This window comes from Panicum virgatum, chromosome 2K (genome assembly GCF_016808335.1).
Source record: "Panicum virgatum strain AP13 chromosome 2K, P.virgatum_v5, whole genome shotgun sequence".
In the NCBI taxonomy this organism is placed as follows: Eukaryota; Viridiplantae; Streptophyta; class Magnoliopsida; order Poales; family Poaceae; genus Panicum; species Panicum virgatum.
In genome coordinates, this window is record NC_053137.1 from 58474122 (window position 1) to 58497713 (window position 23592).

The following is a 23592-nucleotide window of genomic DNA, read 5'->3' on the forward strand; positions in this document are numbered from 1 at the left end:
GCTGACCTTGCTTGTTTAGTACTCCGTACCACTGGATCTTGTCCAAATGTTCGATGTCGTGAACAGGTCGACAATCTAGTGAGGATGTAATGTAAAAAACGACAGGAAACCTTTGTTGACTGCAATGTTGAATTGATGGTCTAAATCAGCATGGCACATCAAAATATCATTGCTGGATTTAAGTTGTACTTGTTTTTCATGTGCACCTGTTTTCCACATGATAGGCCGCAGCCAAAACTAGCCTTGCAAACAGCCTGACTAATTCTGAAGCCCAATTCCTGGCAAACCTTGTGTCCGTTCTCACACCCTTTTCTGCGCAACAGAAAAGACACTTCTGTATCTCTGCTGCACTTTCTGGATATCTGAATATATCTGACGTGCTGTCTTGCATTGCCAGATAAAAAAGTAGTAGTCGAGAGATTCGTAATTCAGGTAATGATCATCACCTGATTCCGCTAAACTCTTCAGGCCAATAAAAGCCTCCACATAAACAAGGGCAGCGCCGGAACAGTTGAGTTCAGTCAGTGGTGTGCTAACTTATCCACTTCCCTCCACTTAGCTCAGTGCCCTCCTCAGCCTCTCGCTTTGCTCTCTCCCGACGCGCACGTCCTCCGCGCTCCAAGAAGCCAAGCCGATCGAGAAGCGCCGAGGAGGAGGAGGAGGAGGCCATGTCACACCCGGTTTATGAAGGCAAACCAAATGCATCTCATATGTGCGCCAGGATCAGTTACACACATATGATTAAACATAAAGTGAATATCACAACTAGTGCAAACGTAAAGAGAGTATTAAAGACTTTATTACAAAACCGAAGATCTAAAGCGAATAAATAAACGACTATAGAGTAGCAGCGGAAACTTCTTCAGCACAGGCAGATGACTGGGAGACATACGCCTAGAAATCCTCGAAGTCTTCTGGAAACTCCGGACAGTTGTTATTACGGTCTGAGCAGCAAGTATGCAAGGGTGAGTACACTTATGGTTGGTACTCAACAAGTGGCAAGAAAACAACTATAATATATATGCATGGCTAATTCAATGGATAGCTGACACGGTTTAACTGCACTCAGCAATTTTAGTTGATCATGTTTTATTAGCAAGCACTAGCTAGATATAAGTATATACCATTAAACCCACGAGATAAGCATATATGAAGATAAACAACAATTAATCATAAATTAGATCATCGATTTAGATCAACTTCAAGTTAAATTATCATGTGAGGGTCCAAGCCGCTCTTGACCGTGAGCACGGCTAACCGGTTAGTTTTACACTCTGCAGAGGTTGTACACTTTACCCACAATTCGTGTTTCCCATGTCGCCCGGGTTTGCAAGGCCCTTAAACACTTCCTTTGGTGAGTGGCTAGGGATTCACTACGAGGCTTTTCCAAAGAATCACTATATGTACGTACTGGTCCCTTTTTCTGCGGTACCTCAGAAGACGAAGCTTCCTTCACCCGCTCCTCAAAGCACGATAACCCAAAAAAATATACTCCACCAATCAAACGCCCCAGCACGACATATAGATCATCTAGTTACTTAGCCAAGACCAGAGCCATATAGTATTGTGGTTGTACTGTTTTCCTGGGTGGTTCTCCATGTTCCAATTAAATCATATACTCTTGATTAACAACATTAATCATCATGAACATGGAATAAAACATATATAACATTTGTATCACCATTAACCAACCATATCCCAAAGTATAGCAACTAGCATAGCTACCCAACAAGAAATTAAACCCAAGTTGATCAAGGAATAAGGTAAACAGTACTAGGCATGTCCTTAACTCGGTTCCCATCATATTATAGACACATGCATGAACATAAAGGTAAATGTGATAGTTTTGGTGATTTCATGGGTCAAAAATATGGTCAAGGGTCCACTTGCCTTCCTCAAACTGCTGCTGGTCCGGTCCTCCGAAGCCTTGATCTTGCTGCTGCTCCTCGAACTGCGGATCGTCTATCGCACACACACGCACATGCAAGCAAACAAGTACAAACAATAAGAAACAGTACACCAATCAACAAAAACAGTACAAAAAGAGGTTACTAAACTATTCTACTCGTTGCAATGATCGCGTGAGCGCAAAGATCATCGAAAACGGATCTAAAACGAGAAAGTTAAGGCTAAAACAAGATCTAAGGGCTAAATCGTAATTAAACCTTATACGTAGGGGCTAGATCATAAAAACAGGGGCTGTTTTGTAAATATTTTTCAACAGAAGAGGACGGCGGGTTAATTTTGGAAAAACAGAGGGGCTTTAGTGCAAAACCGACACGGTTGACCGGTATCTGAATATTTGACTTGGATCCGATCTAAATTGGACCGTCCGATTTAGATCTAACGGTTGGGGTGCTTTGGGGCGGGCTGGCGGCGGCGGAAGCGGCCGGCGGTGGGTTAAGACGGCGGCGCGCGGCGGCGGGATGGCCGGAGTAGGCCAAAACGGCCATCCGGGGCTCGTTTGGCTCGGGTCTGGGACTGGAAGCGCGAGCGCGAGCACGCGAACTCAATTAGGGGGTTTGGAAGGGCGCTAGGACAGCGGAGCGGGCTAGCGGCGGTGCATGGCGGAGCGACGGCGCCGGCGAGCTAAAACGGGCGAAACAGAGCAAAAGGAAGGGAGATAAAAGGTCGGCGAGGTTCCTCTCACCACGGCGGAGCTCCAGAGCAGTGATTTCGTCGAAAAATCGAAACGGAACGGCGGCGCGGCGAAGCTCCGAGAAGCTTCAACAATGGCGGCGGCGCGGGCTAGGTTTTTTTGCGAAGGCGGCGGCTGCGGCTGCGGTTTAGGGTTCTAGGGGAGGGCCTGGCGTTGCTTTTATAGGGGCGGGCGAGGCGCCTGGGCGTGCGGGCCCGAGGGGAAACGCGGCGGGGCGCGCGGGATCGAGTCGGACTCTGAGCTTGAGTCCGGCTCGGTCGGGGGAAGGGGACGCTCCCGACAGGCGGGGCCCGCCTGGCGGTGAGTCAGGGAGGGGGAAAGGGCGCTGGGCCGGAACGGGCCGAAAGGCGAGGCGAACGGGCCGGCGGAAAAGAAATTTCTGGGCCGCGGGAAAGAAGTTGCTGGGCTGCGGGAAAAAAAGAAAAAGGCAGAGATGGGCTGGGCTGAAAGAGTGGGAGAAAAAGAAAAGACTTTCCATTTTTCCAAAATGATTCAAACACTTTCAAATTAGATTCAAACTCAAAGATTTGAACTTAAGTTGAACAACAAGCAAATAAAAATGCAAAGCAGCATGAGATGCACAAACCTATTTTCCTTACATTTATTTTATGGCTAGGTATTTTATTTAACTTCCGGCAAATGCTCTAAATTCAAGATAAAGTTAAATAAAACCTTATCGAGCCTATAACAAACCTAATTAAATTTATTTTGGTTCCTAATTCGAATATACGGGTGTTACAAACCTACCCCCCTTAAAAGGAATCTCGTCCTCGAGATTCAGCTGGGCTAGCAAAGAGCTGGGGGAATTCTGCCTGTAACTCATCTTCTCTTTCCCAAGTAGCCTCATCCTCTGCATGATGACTCCACTGAACCTTACACATCCGTATCCTCTTACTTCGAGTAATCCTCTCTAACGTGTCCAGAATTTTGACTGGATACTCGGTATAAGTCAGATCATCTTGCACATTCAGTTCCTCCAGGGGCAATTTCTCATCTGGCACCCTCAAACACTTTCTCAACTGAGATATATGGAACACATTGTGCACATCGGATAATCGGGCCGGTAGTTCTAGCTCATAAGCTACTTCACCCCTCCGGGCCAAGATCTTGAATGGTCCGATGTAACGAGGTGACAACTTCCCTTTAACTTTGAATCTGCGCAAACCTCTGATAGGTGATACTTTGAGATACACAAAATCTCCTTCTTCAAAGATCAACTCTCTACGTCCCTTGTCTGCATAGCTCTTCTGCCTCGACTGTGCCACTTTCAGATTATCTCTAACAATCTGTACTTGTCGTTCGGCCTCTTTGATGATCTCTGGACCGAACAACTGGCTTTCTCCCGTCTCACTCCAATATAATGGAGTTCTGCACTTCCTTCCATATAGTGCCTCAAACGGTGCCATCTTCAAGCTGGCCTGGTAACTGTTGTTGTATGAAAACTCTGCGTACGGCAAGCTCTTATCCCAACTGCCTCCGTGCTTTAGAGCACAAGCCCTAAGCATGTCCTCTAACACCTGATTGGTCCTTTCTGTCTGCCCATCCGTCTGCGGGTGGTACGCTGAGCTGAAGTTTAGCTTCGTATCCATTGACTCATGCAACTTCTGCCAAAACCGTGACGTGAACTGAGTACCTCTATCGGACACAATCTTCTTAGGTACCCCATGTAAGCAGACAATCCTGGATATGTATAGCTCTGCCAGTTTAGCTCCTGAGTAAGTAGTCTTCACTGGGATGAAGTGAGCTACCTTTGTCAACCTATCCACAATAACCCATATGGAATCATAGCCATCCTTTGTACGTGGTAACCCCACAATGAAATCCATACCAATTTCTTCTCATTTCCATTCTGGTATTTTCAATGGTTGCAACAAACCGGCTGGTCTCTGATGTTCTGCCTTGACTCTCTGACACACATCACATATGGCCACGTGAGCTGCAACATCACGCTTCATACCATACCACCAATATCTTTCTTTCAAGTCCTGGTACATTTTGGTACTGCCTGGATGAATCGAATAGGCGGAATCATGGGCTTCTTTTAGAATCTTTTCTCGCAGATGATCCACCTCTGGCACACATATCCTCTTTCTGAACCACACAGTTCCATGTTCATCCTCAGTAAAATCAGGTGCCTTGCCTTTTTCCATCAGCTCCTTGATCTCTTTGATCTTATCATCCTCAAGCTGACCCTTCCGTATCTCTTGCTCAAGGGTCGGCTCGACTTCTATGGTGATTCCCTCGGTGTGACCAACAAAACCAAGGTTGAGTTTCTCAAACTCCCAACACAATTCCTGGGGCATCTGCCCAACTCTCATTGCATTTACATGGCTCTTGCGGCTCAAAGCATCTGCAACCACATTAGCTTTCCCTGGATGGTAGTGTATTTCCAGGTCATAATCCTTTATGAGCTCTAACCATCTTCTCTGTCTCAGGTTGAGATCATTCTGAGTGAATATGTACTTCAGACTCTTGTGATCTGTGTAGATCTGACACCTGTGTCCCAGCAAATAGTGCCTCCATATCTTCAAAGCATGTACCACGGCTGCTAACTCTAAATCATGAGTGGGGTAGTTCTGCTCATGCTTCCTTAACTGACGAGACGCATAAGCAATCACATGTCCCTCTTGCATTAGCACACAACCAAGTCCCTGACGAGATGCATCACAATATATATCAAAACTCTTGTGAATGTCTGGCATAGCCAACACGGGAGCTGTAGTCAGCCGCTTCTTTAATTCTTCAAAACTGGCTTGGCACTCCTCTGACCATACAAACTCTTTTCCTTTCTCCAGTAGCGAGGTAAGGGGTTTCACTATCTTGGAGAAGCCTTCTATAAATCTTCTGTAGTAGCCTGCGAGTCCTAAGAAACTCCGGATTTCTGACACTGTCTGAGGTGGCTCCCACTTCAACACATCTCTGACCTTGCTGGGATCAACTGCAATTCCTCCATCTGTGATGACATGACCAAGAAATGAAACCTCGTTCAACCAAAATTCACATTTGCTGAGCTTGGCGTACAACTGATGCTCCCTGAGCTTCTGCAAAACAAGCCTCAAGTGTTCCTCATGTTCTTCCTCATTCTTGGAGTACACCAATATATCATCAATGAACACCACTACGAACTTGTCGAGGTACTCCATAAACACCTTATTCATCAGGTACATGAAGTAAGCTGGTGCATTGGTCAACCCGAATGACATAACCGTATATTCATACAACCCATATCTGGTAGTGAAAGCGGTCTTGGGAATATCCGAGGGTCGTATCCTCAACTGGTGATACCCTGACCTCAGATCAATCTTAGAGAATACCTTGGCTCCTCTCAGCTGGTCAAACAAATCTTCTATACGAGGCAACGGATACTTGTTCTTGATGGTAACTTCATTTAATGACATGTAGTCCACACACATCCTCTGTGTACCATCCTTCTTGTCCACAAAGATCACTGGGGCTCCCCATGGTGATGAACTAGCACGAATAAATTTCTTATCTAACAATTCCTTTAATTGTTTCTTAAGTTCTTCTAGTTCACCAGCGGACATCCTATATGGTCTCTTAGCAATAGGTGCTGTACCAGGTAAAAGATCTATAATGAACTCAATGTCACGTTCAGGTGGCATACCTGGCAAGTCATCGGGGAACACATCTGAGTACTCGCATGCTATCCTGATGTCCTCTATCAGAGCAGCCTTCATCTGGTTCATCGTACAATCTGCTGGTGTTGGAGTGGTTGCAAAGAACTCAAACCTTTCACCTGCTGGGCTGGTAAGGAGCACTGATCTCTTGGCACATTGAATGACAGCATCGTGCTTGGTTAACCAGTCCATCCCAAGGATAACATCAATTCCATCCGAATCCAGAACTATAGGTCTTGCATCAAACTCTCTACCCATAATCTGAATTTTAATTCCGTGGCACTGGTACATAGCTCTCATGGTTCCCCCGGGTGAGTTTACTAGCATAGCTCTAGGCATGGTGCAAAGCGGTATGGAGTGCTTGGCCATGTATTGAGTAGATATAAAAGTATGCGATGCTCCAGAATCGAATAAAACTGATGCAGGGGTTGAGTTGACTAAGAACATACCGAATACAGCGTCCTGAGCCTCCTGAGCGGTGTCTGCAGTCACATGGTTGACCCTGCCGTGGACGTAGTTCTGCTGTCCTCTGTTGCTCTGCGGGGTCTGATTGTTGTTCCTAGGCTGCTGCTGCGGAGTCTGCCTCTGTCCGCTAGCGTTGTTCTGAGCAGGAGTGTTCTGAGGAGGATTGGGACAACGGTTCGCATAATGACCATGTCCACCACATTTGAAACACACGGTGGACCCAGTAGGGGCTGTGTTGTTGTTCCTCACGGGAGTACCGACAGGAGTGTTCTGACGGTTCTGCTGGGGGTTGAAGCGTTGCGCCGACTGCTGATTCTGTTGATTCTGCTGAACTTGGCGCGGGTACTGATACTGGTTCTGCCCAAAGTTGGCATTCTGTCCTCCTGGGCGAATCTGGTTTCCTTGTGGGGGTCCAAAGCGCGGGCGCGAGTTGCTAGACTGGCTTTGTGACTCGAACTTCCGCTTCTGCTCGCCCATCTCCTTGCGAGCATTCTCCACGGCGATGGCATTGTCCACCAGTTTCTGGAAACTCTCAAACCTGTGTACCAACAACTGATATCTGATAGGTGCAAGCAACCCTAGCCTGAAGTAGTCCTGCTTCTGCCCATCTGTGGCCACGTCTGCGGAGGCATAGCGGGACAACTGGATGAACTTGTCCCGATACTCACTTACGGTCATTCCACCTTGCTTCAGAGCTAGAAATTCCCGCCTCTTCAGCTTCATCAAACCCTCAGGTATATGATGCTCCCTGAATTGGGTCCTGAACTCATCCCAGGTGATAGTGTTTTGATCAACATGGGCGGCGGTATAAGCATCCCACCAGTCTGCTGCAGTTCCTTCCAATCTACCTGAAGCATACAGTACCTTCTCCCTGTCTGTACACTGAACTATGTTCAGCATCTTATCAATGGTCTTGAGCCAGTCATCGGCGTGAAGAGGATCTGGTGAGTGGGAGAAAGTAGGAGGTCTGTGACTCATGAAGTCACGGTGGCGATCCCTCTGTGGCGGCTGTGGTACTGGAGCTTGGTTCGCTTGAGCTTGTAGATTGGCCATGGCGTTGGCCATTTGAGTCAGCAGCTGTGTCTGCGCAGCAAGGAACTGCTCCATCCCTGCTGGTGGTGGTGGCGGTGGCCCGTTGTTCTGGTTGTTGCCTCCACTCATGTTGTTGGGTTGCTGGTTGTTGCCTCTTCTCTGACGCTGCACTGGTGGCTGATCAACTCCTGATCCGGACCTGGTGTTCACCATCTGACCGGTTAGACAAGTAAGACTCATGAAATAATCATGGTAAAATATAGGTGCAAGGACGAGATAGAGACAAAATAAATTAAAATGGATAACCCCAAGCTTTACTAACTAGCTAACTTTATTAAAAACTTGATGCAATTATGGTCATCACTCCATAATTACACCACAATCATTACAAAAAAAAACCAACTCACAATTGTTCACAAAACCAAGCATTGAAACACACTGATTAACTAACACACTTAAGCAAACGTTCACGAGCTAGCGATTACAAAAAGACTCTTTACAAGACTCAACCTAAACTCTTAAGCCTATCATCTAATAGAAACGGTTCTGGTAGCCACGGTCGCCGAAACGAAGCCTCTTGCGCGGGGGTGACAAGGCGGGATGCGGAGGCTCCCCCTCTGGAACAGGTGGAGGCGCCTCTCCTGCGAGCTGGGCCTCTAGCTGGCGAATCCTGTGGTGAGCTTCTCTCAGTCGGTCTTGGGTGTCGTCCAGCTGGTTGACGACATTCCTTAAGTCTGTGTCAACTCCAGCGAGAGCTCGCACTGTGACATTGACGCGGTTCTCCTCGTCCTCTCCAAGTGTCAACTCCGTATGCTCGGTCCCACGGACACGGCGTGGAAGGTGCTGATAGTCTGTGCTCTCCAAGTCTCGGCGGTTAGTGTGATTGAGAGACCAGAGAGCCCTCATGGCAGCATGGCTTACTGAGGCACGGTAGGTCGCCATGGGTGTCGAGGAATCATGTGCGGAGACGGTCATCATGCCTCGGGGCCCAGTATCCACCCTTATGTGGACCCGAGTGACGAAGTAGTCGCCGAGCGCTGGGTCTTCATAATGCCTTGTCTTGTACAGGGGAGCCACGGGGTTGTGAAGCTCTTCCAGCGTGTCCCGAAGCAGCAGGGGGAAGTGACCCTCCTCGTGGGTTGAGGTGTAGACGCAGTACAGTCCCCTTTCTTCTGGCGGGTCTTCATCATCATCCTCATCGTCCGGGTCCTCTGGGCCTTCTGGGTCTCCTCCAGCTGGTGCAGGCGCTGAAGCTGCTGGAGCAGGAGGTGCTGGCGGCGGTGCTGGGGCTTCATCTTCTGACATCTCCTGGGGCTCCTCCTCTTCTCCTCCCTCAGCGACGGCGGTCGCTGGAACCTGAGCGTCGAAATAGGCCAGTGGCGGGCCTAGATCGTGTGCTGGCGTCGGCGACGGTGGAGATGGCTGTATGTTCCCGTCCGCATCAACTTCCCGGATGTTGCCTTCTTGGTCTTCGTCGAAGAAGTAATCCCTCCCGGGCACTTCCTCAACCTCTTCCTCCGGCTGAGCTGGAACTGGAGCTGGGGCTGGGGGTGGTACTGGCTCAGCGGGTGCAGGTACGGTACGACGGGCGAAGGCACGACCTCCAGTGCGCTTGCGAGCAGTCTGCCTAGTTCTGGCCATCTGAAGAACAGGATTGAAAAGTTTTAGAACATACTTGAAAGAAAAGACAAGTATGTGATCAAGGATGAGATTAAAAGCTAGCAATAAAGATTAAGCAAATAAGCATGAAAGAGCATGGCCACTAAGCAAGATAGACCTTAATTTCTCGACCATTTCTATCTAGGCTAACGTCCTACAGTCAACACTGCTTTGATACCACTTCTGTCACACCCGGTTTATGAAGGCAAACCAAATGCATCTCATATGTGCGCCAGGATCAGTTACACACATATGATTAAACATAAAGTGAATATCACAACTAGTGCAAACGTAAAGAGAGTATTAAAGACTTTATTACAAAACCGAAGATCTAAAGCGAATAAATAAACGACTATAGAGTAGCAGCGGAAACTTCTTCAGCACAGGCAGATGACTGGGAGACATACGCCTAGAAATCCTCGAAGTCTTCTGGAAACTCCGGACAGTTGTTATTACGGTCTGAGCAGCAAGTATGCAAGGGTGAGTACACTTATGGTTGGTACTCAACAAGTGGCAAGAAAACAACTATAATATATATGCATGGCTAATTCAATGGATAGCTGACACGGTTTAACTGCACTCAGCAATTTTAGTTGATCATGTTTTATTAGCAAGCACTAGCTAGATATAAGTATATACCATTAAACCCACGAGATAAGCATATATGAAGATAAACAACAATTAATCATAAATTAGATCATCGATTTAGATCAACTTCAAGTTAAATTATCATGTGAGGGTCCAAGCCGCTCTTGACCGTGAGCACGGCTAACCGGTTAGTTTTACACTCTGCAGAGGTTGTACACTTTACTCACAATTCGTGTTTCCCATGTCGCCCGGGTTTGCAAGGCCCTTAAACACTTCCTTTGGTGAGTGGCTAGGGATTCACTACGAGGCTTTTCCAAAGAATCACTATATGTACGTACTGGTCCCTTTTTCTGCGGTACCTCAGAAGACGAAGCTTCCTTCACCCGCTCCTCAAAGCACGATAACCCAAAAAAATATACTCCACCAATCAAACGCCCCAGCACGACATATAGATCATCTAGTTACTTAGCCAAGACCAGAGCCATATAGTATTGTGGTTGTACTGTTTTCCTGGGTGGTTCTCCATGTTCCAATTAAATCATATACTCTTGATTAACAACATTAATCATCATGAACATGGAATAAAACATATATAACATTTGTATCACCATTAACCAACCATATCCCAAAGTATAGCAACTAGCATAGCTACCCAACAAGAAATTAAACCCAAGTTGATCAAGGAATAAGGTAAACAGTACTAGGCATGTCCTTAACTCGGTTCCCATCATATTATAGACACATGCATGAACATAAAGGTAAATGTGATAGTTTTGGTGATTTCATGGGTCAAAAATATGGTCAAGGGTCCACTTGCCTTCCTCAAACTGCTGCTGGTCCGGTCCTCCGAAGCCTTGATCTTGCTGCTGCTCCTCGAACTGCGGATCGTCTATCGCACACACACGCACATGCAAGCAAACAAGTACAAACAATAAGAAACAGTACACCAATCAACAAAAACAGTACAAAAAGAGGTTACTAAACTATTCTACTCGTTGCAACGATCGCGTGAGCGCAAAGATCATCGAAAACGGATCTAAAACGAGAAAGTTAAGGCTAAAACAAGATCTAAGGGCTAAATCGTAATTAAACCTTATACGTAGGGGCTAGATCATAAAAACAGGGGCTGTTTTGTAAATATTTTTCAACAGAAGAGGACGGCGGGTTAATTTTGGAAAAACAGAGGGGCTTTAGTGCAAAACCGACACGGTTGACCGGTATCTGAATATTTGACTTGGATCCGATCTAAATTGGACCGTCCGATTTAGATCTAACGGTTGGGGTGCTTTGGGGCGGGCTGGCGGCGGCGGAAGCGGCCGGCGGTGGGTTAAGACGGCGGCGCGCGGCGGCGGGATGGCCGGAGTAGGCCAAAACGGCCATCCGGGGCTCGTTTGGCTCGGGTCTGGGACTGGAAGCGCGAGCGCGAGCACGCGAACTCAATTAGGGGGTTTGGAAGGGCGCTAGGACAGCGGAGCGGGCTAGCGGCGGTGCATGGCGGAGCGACGGCGCCGGCGAGCTAAAACGGGCGAAACAGAGCAAAAGGAAGGGAGATAAAAGGTCGGCGAGGTTCCTCTCACCACGGCGGAGCTCCAGAGCAGTGATTTCGTCGAAAAATCGAAACGGAACGGCGGCGCGGCGAAGCTCCGAGAAGCTTCAACAATGGCGGCGGCGCGGGCTAGGTTTTTTTGCGAAGGCGGCGGCTGCGGCTGCGGTTTAGGGTTCTAGGGGAGGGCCTGGCGTTGCTTTTATAGGGGCGGGCGAGGCGCCTGGGCGTGCGGGCCCGAGGGGAAACGCGGCGGGGCGCGCGGGATCGAGTCGGACTCTGAGCTTGAGTCCGGCTCGGTCGGGGGAAGGGGACGCTCCCGACAGGCGGGGCCCGCCTGGCGGTGAGTCAGGGAGGGGGAAAGGGCGCTGGGCCGGAACGGGCCGAAAGGCGAGGCGAACGGGCCGGCGGAAAAGAAATTTCTGGGCCGCGGGAAAGAAGTTGCTGGGCTGCGGGAAAAAAAGAAAAAGGCAGAGATGGGCTGGGCTGAAAGAGTGGGAGAAAAAGAAAAGACTTTCCATTTTTCCAAAATGATTCAAACACTTTCAAATTAGATTCAAACTCAAAGATTTGAACTTAAGTTGAACAACAAGCAAATAAAAATGCAAAGCAGCATGAGATGCACAAACCTATTTTCCTTACATTTATTTTATGGCTAGGTATTTTATTTAACTTCCGGCAAATGCTCTAAATTCAAGATAAAGTTAAATAAAACCTTATCGAGCCTATAACAAACCTAATTAAATTTATTTTGGTTCCTAATTCGAATATACGGGTGTTACAGGCCATGGCGTCCATCCCGTGCACCTTCCAGCTGAGTGCCAAGGCGGCGTCGAGGAGGTTGTCGCCGCGGGCCGCGGCGCAGGGGCTGCGGGCGCCGCTGCCGGGCTCGGGCTCGGGCGCGGCGCGGCGCGGCGCGGGCTCGGGTGGCTGCGGCCGTCGCGGCTGAGCCGGGTGGTGCCGGCGAGCGAGAGCGGGCGCGTGGGGCCCACGTGCTGGTTCAGGTTCGGGAACAAGGACGCCGAGGGCGCCGGCATCTACGGCAGCCAGGCCAGGGACGACTTCGACCGCGACGACGTCGAGCAGGTTGGTCTGAGCACCCAATCTAATTGGCTCGAGATTGTTAGTAGTGTACCTTTGATCATTGCCTGAATTTTGTTGCTGCAACCTGCAGTACTTCAACTACATGGGGATGCTGGCGGTGGAGGGCACCTACGACAAGATGGAGGCGCTGCTGAACCAGGACATCCACCCGGTGGACATCCTCCTCATGCTGGCCGCCTCCGAGGGCGACAGGCCCAAGATCGAGGAGCTGCTCCGCGCCGGCGCCAAGTACGACGTCAAGGACGTCGACGGCCGGACGGCGCTCGACCGGGCCTCCGACGAGATCAGGGAGTTCATCCTCGGATTCGCCGCCAAGACTGCCTGATCGATCATCGCCCCCTCCTGCTCTGATGGAGATTTGTGGATGGATGGAGGTTCTTTCGGTGTAAATTTTCGTTCCGTTTCCTGGGGCTGGTACTCTTGGTAGGGAGTTAGCCGGGAGATTCACAAGCTGTTTGCAGAGGTAGCTTTCGGTAATCATCACTTCGCTTCATCAGTATCCTGCGTTCTTACTGCGTTCTGAGCGTGGTGTTGAACCTGCCACTGCTCAATGAGGCCATGCTTTGTTCAAACTAGTTCAAACAAATTGCATTGTCAAATCATGAGGTCTGTTCTTTCTTAAAAAAAAAATGAGGTCTGAAGAAAACCAGAGCTTTGTGACCAGACATTCATTGTGGAAATCGCTGCTTCTTTAGCTTTCTAGTATTTTCACATGAGTTTCTCAAGAAAATTACAAAAGCCACTACAATCACAGCGAATCAGCCGCAAGATAGAAACCAAACGTTAGGCACCGAAACATTACAAAACGTTCTGATATTTCCACTGAAGCACAATGCAGATATCAAAGCCCTAATGCTTTTTATTAATCAGCTTCACTACTATGTCCACGAGTACATATACTTTTACAGAGCCTTTCTTGGCAAAAGATTCAGTAGGGGATACATTCTGTTACCTGCGCCTGCACAACGAACACAATATGACCTCTATAACCCCACTATGAATCTGCCCTATCCTTATTCCTTTACTGTATTTTTCATGTCCATTCTAGTGTATTTTTGTACGGTTTGTCAGTGTCACTAACTACAAAACACCGGGTAAGTGGCAGCTGTACTTCAACTTGGGATGCAATCGGAGCGCCTGCTGAAGAGCGGTATCCACCGTCACGCCCTCGCGGAACAACTTGTCGTACAACAAGCACATAAACTGAGCCAGGTACTCCTCGTCGTCCATGTCATGGTTGCCACTCTTCTCAGCGTCGCTGTCCTCCCAGTCGCTTATAGGGCTGACAGGTTCAGGCTCCGACTCGTCAGCTTCCTCATCACCTATGACAAACTTCCCATTCTCCAGGCTTCCATTTACATCCATCCCATAGTAGGCTATTGCCTGGGAATCTGGAGGCTCAATGGATGAAGAGATGACTGCTTTTGCACCAGAGTCCATGAATGCTTTCACCAGGCCATGTGCAAGGCCATACTTACCACTGCATACAATGATCCTCTCCCTCCATGCTCCAACCTGGGACATCATATATGTAATAAATTCAGATGCCCTAAAACTCTAGAAATGCATCGAAAGAAGCACAATAATAATGAATAAAAGGAAGTGTAAACATCTTCAGTGGTACTCATAGGTTAACTTGGCCCAGGAAACAGGTTCTATTAGCTTTGTTGGACTTAAAGATAAATGAGCTAGATCACAGGCAGGGTGCAATTGAGGACCAGTGCAAAATGCACAAAGGCTAGTTTCACTGGCTGTTAGGGTGTTAGAAGATTGACTTTGGAAAATAATTCAATTTGGCTATTGCTTCTTCCTTGGCCACATTTTAACTAACCAAACCATTATGGTGCCATTGTCATGTTTTCTACTTGAATCCTATTCAGAGTGTTTGTACAGCCCATTTGGACATTTGGTTGCCATACTTCATAACTTTCACAGTTGGCATGCGATATGAGGGATCAATTCTGGGAAAACATAATATTAAGAGCAGCACATAGTGCAAGCTACACATTTTGACTTACCATCCATCGAACATCTTCAGGTGCCATGTGAACAGCAGGCACTGTCCTCCTAAACATATACGCACCAATTTCTTGGTTATCTTCCATTACCTGCGGCAATGGATAACTTAATAATGACTTAATTGGAACTTTTCTTCTTAATATATAGATGCGCAGTCCTCCTTCGTGTTCGAGAAAAAAAATGATTTAATTGGAACAAAGAGCAAGAAAAGGCAATTCCTACTTGTGTTTGACGACCTATATAGCGGTGGTGTATCCCACCAATTTCAAAAGATGACCATTCAGCAACCAACTCAGATAAACATGAAATCTTGGACAATGAATATGCGCCTTTGCTACTACGCCCACGCAACAAGTTTGACAAGCTAGTTTTGACAGACTGCAGAAACCTGTCTGCAAGTTCTCCAGGCTCAGCAACCACAAATACATCATTCTGCCAACTGCAACAGTAGTTTTTTTTTGTCAGACACTCATAACTATAAACCAGAAAGAAAATAAAATATGATGAAGCAAGTGAATACCTCAATACTGAACCAGTTGAATCATTTTGAAGAGCCAGGTGTATCACACCGACTTGAGGCATATTCTGCAATTTATCATACAATGACCGAACATGTGCCGATGGCTGCCTTGACTTCAGTGGTGATGTTGGTGGTGAGGACTTTGTAGTTGGGTGGCCATCCAAGCTAAGCGGCGGAACTAGGTCGATTCGACCAATCCGTTGAGTGCCCTCTGGACTGTATAGAAGTGGACTAGATGGGAAACTTCCAGTAAACAAGGGAGAAGTTATTGGAGTAGGAAGTGCAGTGCCTGGCTTCCCAAACCCAGAAGCACTGTTCATAAGAGACAATCTAATGCCATTCTGGGAGCAGAAAGATTCAAGGGAACGTGCATGATTTATTTTCTTCCCAAAATCAGGACTAAATGAAGCCTCCACAAGTAAAACCACACGCCTCCACCCTAAGGTAGGATTACTTTCACTGAAACCTGTTAGGAGAAAAATGAAAAGAATATATAATCTAAATAATCCAAATATTTGAAAAATGCTGAAATATGGGAAAGACAAACCTTGATTTAATGATGTCAATCTTGAAAATGACAGGGATTTGTAAATATCAGATGACTTTTCTTCCTCTTGGTATCTTGGGACCAGAAGCTCACAAAGATTCTTGAAAGACAGAAAATTCTTCTGAATGTACTCCTCGGTTGCAGCTTCCAACTTAAGCCAGATTGCAGGATCAGTCTCATCTAACTCCATACCACACCGTTCATCAACTGCCGAAATAACAATAGGCTCACTGATTTGAATATGCAGGCTTATCAGGTTCAAACATATCAAAAGTAGTACAAAATTATGGTTATGTTGCTACGGCTTCCAACTTGTTAATAACTTCCTTCTCTTGAGCAAACGCTAATGGTTTCCTCAAGTTGAATTACCTGGATTAAAGCGGAAATATTGCATTTCAGGAAGCATTGGTATCAGTGTATCCAAAGTTTCTTCAACTCGTTCCACTGAGCATGCACTTTCTATTAACACTTGCCCTGTGTCCAAATAGCGCCATCCACCTCTCCGACTCTAGAAGCATACATGGAAATAAACATATATATAAGAAACTCTGGGCCAAAGATGTATATCTCATATCAAAGTTCTCTGGGAGTCTAAAAGTAATTTAGTGTACAAGGTAGCATTTAAATTTACAAGAAATCAGTACTCATCTTTGATCATTTCAGTCTCTTAGTAAGAGATGTGGCCTGTTTTCTACAAGATGGAGGACAATATATGCTACTTAAATACTCCTGAGTTACACTGGCTGGTACAAACTTCTTAAGGGCAAAACCAGGGGCACGTCTCTCCACCTGGTCGGGTCTTTTAAATACGCCCTCAAAATAGATGTTTTGGATTTATGTCGATTACATTTAAATCTGTTTAGTTCAGACTATTCATACATAATTCTACATATTATAGATGTTGCCAGATTCAACATCAAAGGTACCTCCACCTTCTATCAAGACAATTTCTGAATTATTCAGATTGTATGACTATCTATGGCTGAGTGTTTAAGTTATTTTCAACAACAGAACAAGAACCATTGCATTACCTTAATTGGAACTGATCCACATCCTATCGAGACTAGACAGTCTATCCGTGTATCAGGCCACAAAAGTTGTGCTTCTCTTATGGCAAAGATTGTGGGATTGTTGGCTACAATAGCTCCATCTTGCCAACGATTTGCATCTGAAAAAAGATGATCAGAACAGAATAAGGAAGAATGATGACTGAGGAACATGCCATATCAAGAGGCCTTCAAGAAATAGAGGCACTCTGTAACGCAAAATAGAAGCCACAGCTGACGCTACAAATATTTACCAACAGAAAAATCATCCAGATAATATGGAGCTGCAGAAGATGCTCTTATCGCTTCCCACACACGATGCTTGCAGCTCCCCATGAAGGCACCGCGTTTAATACCGACTGGTGCACCAGAAACAGTTGTACCGATTGCACCAATTGACGGACTTTCTGCCATTCCTGGTGATACCTCCAGAGTGCCAGGAGGATACTGTAACAGGTTGTTGGGTTAACATATGAATATATATTCCAACTCTCAACAGTCAATAAAGGGAAAAGAGAACGAAACAACTGCGAAGCTATGTCCTTGTGCCCTTGTGGACAACATATATTCTGATGAACAATGCAATATAAAATTGTGCATTTTAGCAATATTTTTATTTAATTATGAGGATTAAGTTGGTTCCATCATACAACGTGAGAAACTAATTTAGAACTGATAATAGAAAAAACATTCAGGCAGGATAACAAACCTGATAGTTACGGAATATATATGGTTGGGCAGGCATGACACTGACTAAAGTGGAGACAGCAAAAACCTTCGGAATGCCTTTTACAGCAGATTCAATTAGAAGGTCACCATCTTCATCGGCACACATTTCCTTTAGTAACCTCTCAAATTGATCTGCGCTGTGCTGTAATTAAACCCTTAGTCACTCCAGTGTTCATTAACATGAAACAGCACACACAATATCAAACTTATCACTTCATTAATACCTTGGACCCATGTACAACCACTCTAAAACTTTGTGACGAACTTTTGAAAAGTTGATCAATCTTCTCTTTCCAAGTAGCAGCTTCATCCTTTGGGATAGGTTCAGCAAACACAAGTTTTCCTAGGAAAGTCAGCAGTTCAGTTGGTAACGAAACACATTGGCATTGGCGAGGAAACTTCAAAAGGCAAAAGAGATGCACCAAGTTTTGTGTATATTTCTTCACACTGATCCAAAGTCATCTGCTTGATTCCAAGAGCCATTGCAAGCATGCCACCAGTGGATGTACCACATATAAGGTCAAACATTTCATGTATGCGTTTCCCAGTTCCTTGCTCTATCTGTTTAAGCATTTGAACAGTTGCAAGGCCCTTCATGCCACCACCATCCATTGATAGAATGCGTAGGCCCTTCTTAGCAACTGGCCTTCCTCTTATTGCTCGACGCAAGTTCTCATTCTCCCCTAAATGGTTTGAAAAGATTCACAAACACATAAAGACATGTTATGGTTATTGATTATGCACAAGGAGTGCTATCACGGACCAAGAATAAGTATACCTAAGATTGCCAAAGCACGTGCAGCTGCCTTTGCCACACGATGCTCTTGTGAGACAGTTAAGCGGATTAAAAGGTCACGCAAGCTTTCAGAATGCATGAGGGTGCGACGAGTCTCCAAGCAGAAAGCCAAATTGCCAACTGCAAATAGAGATAGACGTTGCACCTAACAAAAGGAAGCAAATAATTATGAGCTCTCTGGTGGTTATCCAACAATATATCAACCAGAGCCTAAATCCAGTTCATCTTGCCTCGGAGTTCTTATGTGCACAAAGTGCTTTCAGTGACTTCAGCACATCTTTCGTCAACATCTTTTGAGCAACATGATCGGAAACAAAAGTTAAGGTGACGACTACTTGCAATACTGATACTAACTCTTCTTCATCAGATGATTTTAGTACAGCTTCAATAGGCTTCATAATGTCACACTTAATCAGCTGCATGGCTGATGCAATATCAGATGCCAGTGATGAAATAGCAAGGCATGCCTGCTCAACCTGCAAAGGTAATTGAAAATTAAAAAAGAATAAGGAATACTAGCTTGAAACATGAATCACTACAGAGAGCTAGTTGGGGTATGTAGTGGTGTACCACATGACGATTATCACTGCTTATCATGCTTATAAGCTGCCTGACAGCATTCTCTTCTTTGCTAATAGCAACATGGTTGCTGCGATCTTCCATTATTTTGGCCAAAGCAGAAGCTAGCAAAGGATGGTGACAGGAAGAGAAGCGGAAAACAAGGGAGAAAAAGGCGCTAAGTTTGTGTCTGGTTGCAATGAAGTAGGAACTATTCTCAGTCTGAAAATAAAATCCAAACGCTCTCATCAGAAAAGTTGGTAGTTATGAGATGACCTAACAAGGAGAACAATAGAAGGAGAGGATAGTTTAGGTACCTCTATTTGCACAGTGACAGATTTAAGACTTTCCACTGCTTCAATTCTAATATTTGCAAGCGTGAGATGCCTGAGATTATGCAGTGGCAAAATTTCTGGAAGAAACTCTAGAGGATTTCCAAACAAGCGCAAGATTCGGAGCTTGGGCATTGACCTGTGGGGAACAGAGAATGAATCATGAGGAGATGGCACCAATTAGAAGCAATCACTATGACAAAGAACTCCACAGATAAGCATTAATAACCTGAAATCCAACAATGGCCGGACAAGCCTGTTATGTTCTAGTGATAATTCCTCCAGCATAACGCATTGTCGCAGTTCTACTGCTTGTGTGAGAAACAAAAAAAAATTAGATTGTTGCGAGGGCAGTTGATTATGTATGATCTTGAGCAAATGTAAATCTGCAGAAGTTAGAATATAAAGAAATCTTTAGAGCTATATAGATTAAATTGCATATGCATACTAACCAGGGACAGAAATTAGCATGTTGTTGTTAACTGACAGCACTTTCATATTCTTCAAGGCACCAACTTCAGGGGGCAAAACTGACAATTTATTATTGTCAAGATATAGCTTCTCAAGAAGTGGAAGGCGGGTTAACTCAACTGGAAGAACCTGCCAAATTTTTTGCAGCATTTCATAGTTATGAGTAATATCTAGATACCCATTTCCCTAAATTTCATACCCATATAGATAGGTGAAGAAAGCAACAGGAAACTTGGGAGTTTATTCAATACAGACAAATACAAAATGTATGTTCACAAAGCAGAAACAACAATAATAACGCAACATTCCTATATCCTCTTCTGCTTCTCATTTACCTGAAAACATGTTTTCCTCTTGAAACAAATGACATCTAGTTAACAGCAACATCTTCTAAAACATAATCAAAGTTAGACAACCCACGGTTAGAGCTGATCAGAACATCTTATAAAACTAAAACTATGTGGCATTTGCATAAATCTGATCAAAATCTCTACACAAACACCTAAAACACCACAATGCCAAATCCGAGATCGCAGAGCAGCTACAGGACTAGCTGGATTCTCCGCCAACAAAGCGTGCATGGAAATGGTGGCTGTTGGGAAGTGGTTTCGTTTTGCTGGGACGAGAAGCTAGGGAGTGAAGAACGGACTCACCGACAATCCGCAGTTGCAGAGGCTGAGCACGGCGACTGGGCGCCAGTGATCCGCGAGCACGGGCACGCCTGCGGCCGCGGTGGGCCCGTCCACGGCCGGCGCGGGCGCGAGGTTGGATCTGATGAGCCGCGCGAGCACGCCCCCGCCGTCGCCGCTTCCGAGCGCGGACCCCGGGGCGCGCGAGACGCGCACCGACCGCAGCGCCTCCCGCCTCCGGACCACCCGCATCTCGATCCGCACCCCTTCCTCCCCGCCGTCGATCGGGGTCATGTCGACGGAGACGGCGTCGTGGGGCGGGGGCAGCGCGACCATGAGCTGGGACTGGAGCCGCAGCGCGACCTGGTCCTCGTCGTCCCCCGCCGACCAGTCGAGGTCGATGCGGAAGCCGAGGTCCCCGCTGCGAGTGGCGGCGGTGGGCGAGGAGGAGCATGCCGGGGTCGACGAGGCCGAGGAGGGCGGGGACGAGGAGGGCGGGGCGGGAGGGGACGAGGGCTGGTGGTCGTCGGTGTCGGCGCAGTCGCCGTAGTCGAGGGTGAGGTGGAAGATCTCGGAGCTGCGCTTCCAGCCCAGGCCCCACGACATGGCGGCCGCGGCCTCCGCGTCAAATGGCGGGGGCCAGGGCTACGTCCCGCGGTCTCGGGGCCCGGAGGCGGGCACGCGGAGCCGGCGCGAGGCCGGCGACGAGACGTCGAGAGGGAGGCGGAGGGGGAGGGAGGAGCGTCTGCGCCTGCAGCTCGTTGGGTTTGTTTGGTCTGGTCTGTCTGGAATTTCTGGGGGTGTGTTTCCACCAAAATTTCCAAACTTTCCATCACATCTCCTATCACATCAAAACATTAAATATAGCAAATAACTCATGCATGGAGTACTAAATATAGTTAAATAAAAAAACTAATTGCATAGTTTTGATGTACGTTGTGAGACGAATCTTTGGAGCCTAGTTAGATCATGGTAGGATAATATTTACCACAAACAAACGAAAAGTGCTACAGTATACTACAGTGACTGACATGACTTTTTCTCCCCCAATTCCCCTCATCTAAACACAGCCTGGGTTTATTTTGGTCTTTTCGCTGCGGGGTTTTACGAGCTCCCAATTCCAAGGTCCACGACGTACAGCCCGGTCCACCGGGCAGCGTCTCCTGCACGAAATTTTGTGACGGTTTCGTTAGGACGGGTTCCACTATAGCCAAGCGCTCCAATTTTCTAGAAGAGTCTCTCTCGTGCACGACGCAATGGCGCGAGATTCCTGTGGCCGGTGCGAGGGCAATTTGCTTAAGCACTCGCGAATGTCTGGTGATAACAGGTGAAGTGTTAGGGCAGTTCTAACCCTCCCGCTCATATATTATTTTCGGGTCTGTTTGGCAGAGCTGAAAGTGATCGGGTGCTCTAGGCTAAGAGGCAGAGGGGGTGAATTAGACACTAATAAAAATTTTGACCTATGACTCCAACTAGTTTGCACAAAACTTAAACTAAAACATGCTATTTAGATGTGCAATTAGGTTGTTCTAGTGTGAAAATCCTATCCAAAAGAGTTTAGCAACCTATAGTCTTTCCTACCAAGAAACTATTCTATGAAAATAAATGTACATAAATTGCTAGTATGAAATGCGGAAGCTTAGAGAGCGGGATAGGAGATAGCAAACTCTTGACACGGGTGTTTATCTCGTGGTTCGGTTAGCCACAAAGACACACCTACATCCACGTTGTTGTAGCACTCACTAAGAGTATTGCTACTCGGCCACCAAGTCTCTTCTTTGAACACAATCACGATCATCTTGGCCCCGGGTTCCACTAAGGAGCTTCTCCACAAAGGATGGGGGTCTCCACGTCCCCCGCACAAAGATGTCGTCGCCGCTCCACACCAAGTCGGAGGGTCGATGACGTTGCCGGCGAGCTTCACGCTCCAAGGTGCCGGCGCACCAAGCTTTTGTTTTGGTTCACTAGAGAACCACAGCACAAAGGCTCAAGGCCTTGCAATCTCACTCACTAAGAGATAATTCTTTACACAACACTCTCAAAGTGTGCTAAGGGCTAAGAATATGATCTTGATGCTTTTGTATGGCTTGGAGATGTTTTTGGGTGTGTGTGGGATGTCCAGCAACTCCAGCAAACTTCAAATGGCCGGGGTGAGGCGTATATATATGCCACCAAGTCTTGTAGCCGTTACTCCAACGGTCAGCAAAATTCTGCGTACCATCGGATGAACCGATGCCTCTGGCAGGGGTAGCGTCGGTTCATCCGGTCACTCATAAACCGAAGTAGCCGTTGAACTCCTGACAGCTGACACAGTGATCATCGGTTGAACCGATGCTTTGTTCCGATGCATCACCGGTTCATCCGGTGCTTAAGAATCTTCTCCTGACAGCTGACGTCATTACACCGATGGTATGCACCGATGCTTCACCGGTTCAACCGGTGCTGAAGAATCTTCTCCTGGGCTCTTGACATCGTCTCTAGAACATAGGACGCCCAATACCCTTCTGCCATGGCGTCGGTTCTTCCGACAACCATCGGATGCACCGATGTTTCATGCGTCGGTTCTTCCGGTGCTACCGACTGAACCTATTTTTTCAGTCGGTAGCACTTCGGGCCTTGCTACGCCTATTTTTTTTTTCTCTTTGTCATCACTTGAACCTAAAAGCCTGAGAATGATCATCTTAACAATCATATTAGTTCAAGTGTTGTGTTGTCATTCGATCACCAAAATCACTCGAAATGGCATAAATGGTGTCATGTTCGTTTCACTTCGGCTCTTCCAAAAACAACTCCAGCTCTGACTCTTCTGATGGAGCGGCTTCTCTACTGGAGTTAGAGCCATTTTGAAAAACATTTGACAAAGCAGCTTCACCTATTGGATTGAATGGTAAAATATATAAATTACCCTTCCTTATATTTTCTTTTTTTCCTTCTGTAGCGAAAATGGCCTCTCATGCCATATTTCAATATAATGTTTTGGCGATTGATGACACACGCAACACTTGAACTAATGTGTTTGCTTAGATGATATACTCAGGCTTTTAGGTTCAAGTGATGACAAAGAGAAGAGAGGCGAAGCTAGGCCCGAAGGGCCGCCCCTACGGGGGTTCCGCTACCCGGTTAGCGGACGGGGGTCGAGGGGGAGCCGCCCCTCGCGGGTCTCAGGGCAGCGCCCTGAAACCTAAAAGAAATCAAGTCACCGGTTGAACCGACGCCAAGCAAATTACACACGTCGGTGCATTGACTTGAGCACGTCT

At 46.8% G+C, this 23592-nt stretch overlaps 1 protein-coding gene and 1 pseudogene across 2 annotated transcripts; one reads left to right on the plus strand and one right to left on the minus strand.

Moving 5' to 3' along the window:
* Nucleotides 1–12366: 12366 nt before the first annotated feature.
* On the plus strand, nucleotides 12367–13351 carry LOC120689772 (annotated as a pseudogene).
* Nucleotides 13352–13525: 174 nt separating this feature from the next.
* LOC120689756 (phospholipase A I-like) lies at nucleotides 13526–21101 on the minus strand. Of its 2 annotated transcripts, XM_039972164.1 has the most exons (18): nucleotides 20360–21099; nucleotides 19688–19835; nucleotides 19465–19543; nucleotides 19221–19374; nucleotides 18916–19125; nucleotides 18576–18821; nucleotides 18328–18490; nucleotides 17972–18232; nucleotides 17774–17892; nucleotides 17530–17691; nucleotides 17075–17267; nucleotides 16806–16942; nucleotides 16144–16282; nucleotides 15775–15981; nucleotides 15228–15693; nucleotides 14930–15146; nucleotides 14707–14796; nucleotides 13526–14203 (listed from the first exon to the last, which is right to left on the minus strand). In XM_039972164.1, exons 1-18 carry the CDS (start codon nucleotides 20939–20941, stop codon nucleotides 13769–13771), a joined length of 4008 nt encoding a protein of 1335 aa, XP_039828098.1. In that variant the 5' UTR covers nucleotides 20942–21099; the 3' UTR covers nucleotides 13526–13768. The 2 variants fall into 2 exon arrangements, with proteins under 2 accessions (XP_039828098.1, XP_039828091.1); XM_039972157.1 differs by having other exon boundaries at nucleotides 15228–15981; nucleotides 20360–21101.
* Nucleotides 21102–23592: the final 2491 nt, after the last annotated feature.

Excerpts from the sequence above, each read along its gene's own strand:
- LOC120689756 (XM_039972157.1), bottom strand. The coding sequence starts at position 20,941 with ATGTCGTGGGGCCTGGGCTGGAAGCGCAGCTCCGAGATCTTCCACCTC. Across the intron at positions 16,283-16,805 it reads GTGGATCAGTTCCAATTAAG|AGTCGGAGAGGTGGATGGCG; the intron begins GTAATGCAATGG and ends GTATGCTTCTAG. Across the intron at positions 15,982-16,143 it reads ATATTTCCGCTTTAATCCAG|TTGATGAACGGTGTGGTATG; the intron begins GTAATTCAACTT and ends TTATTTCGGCAG.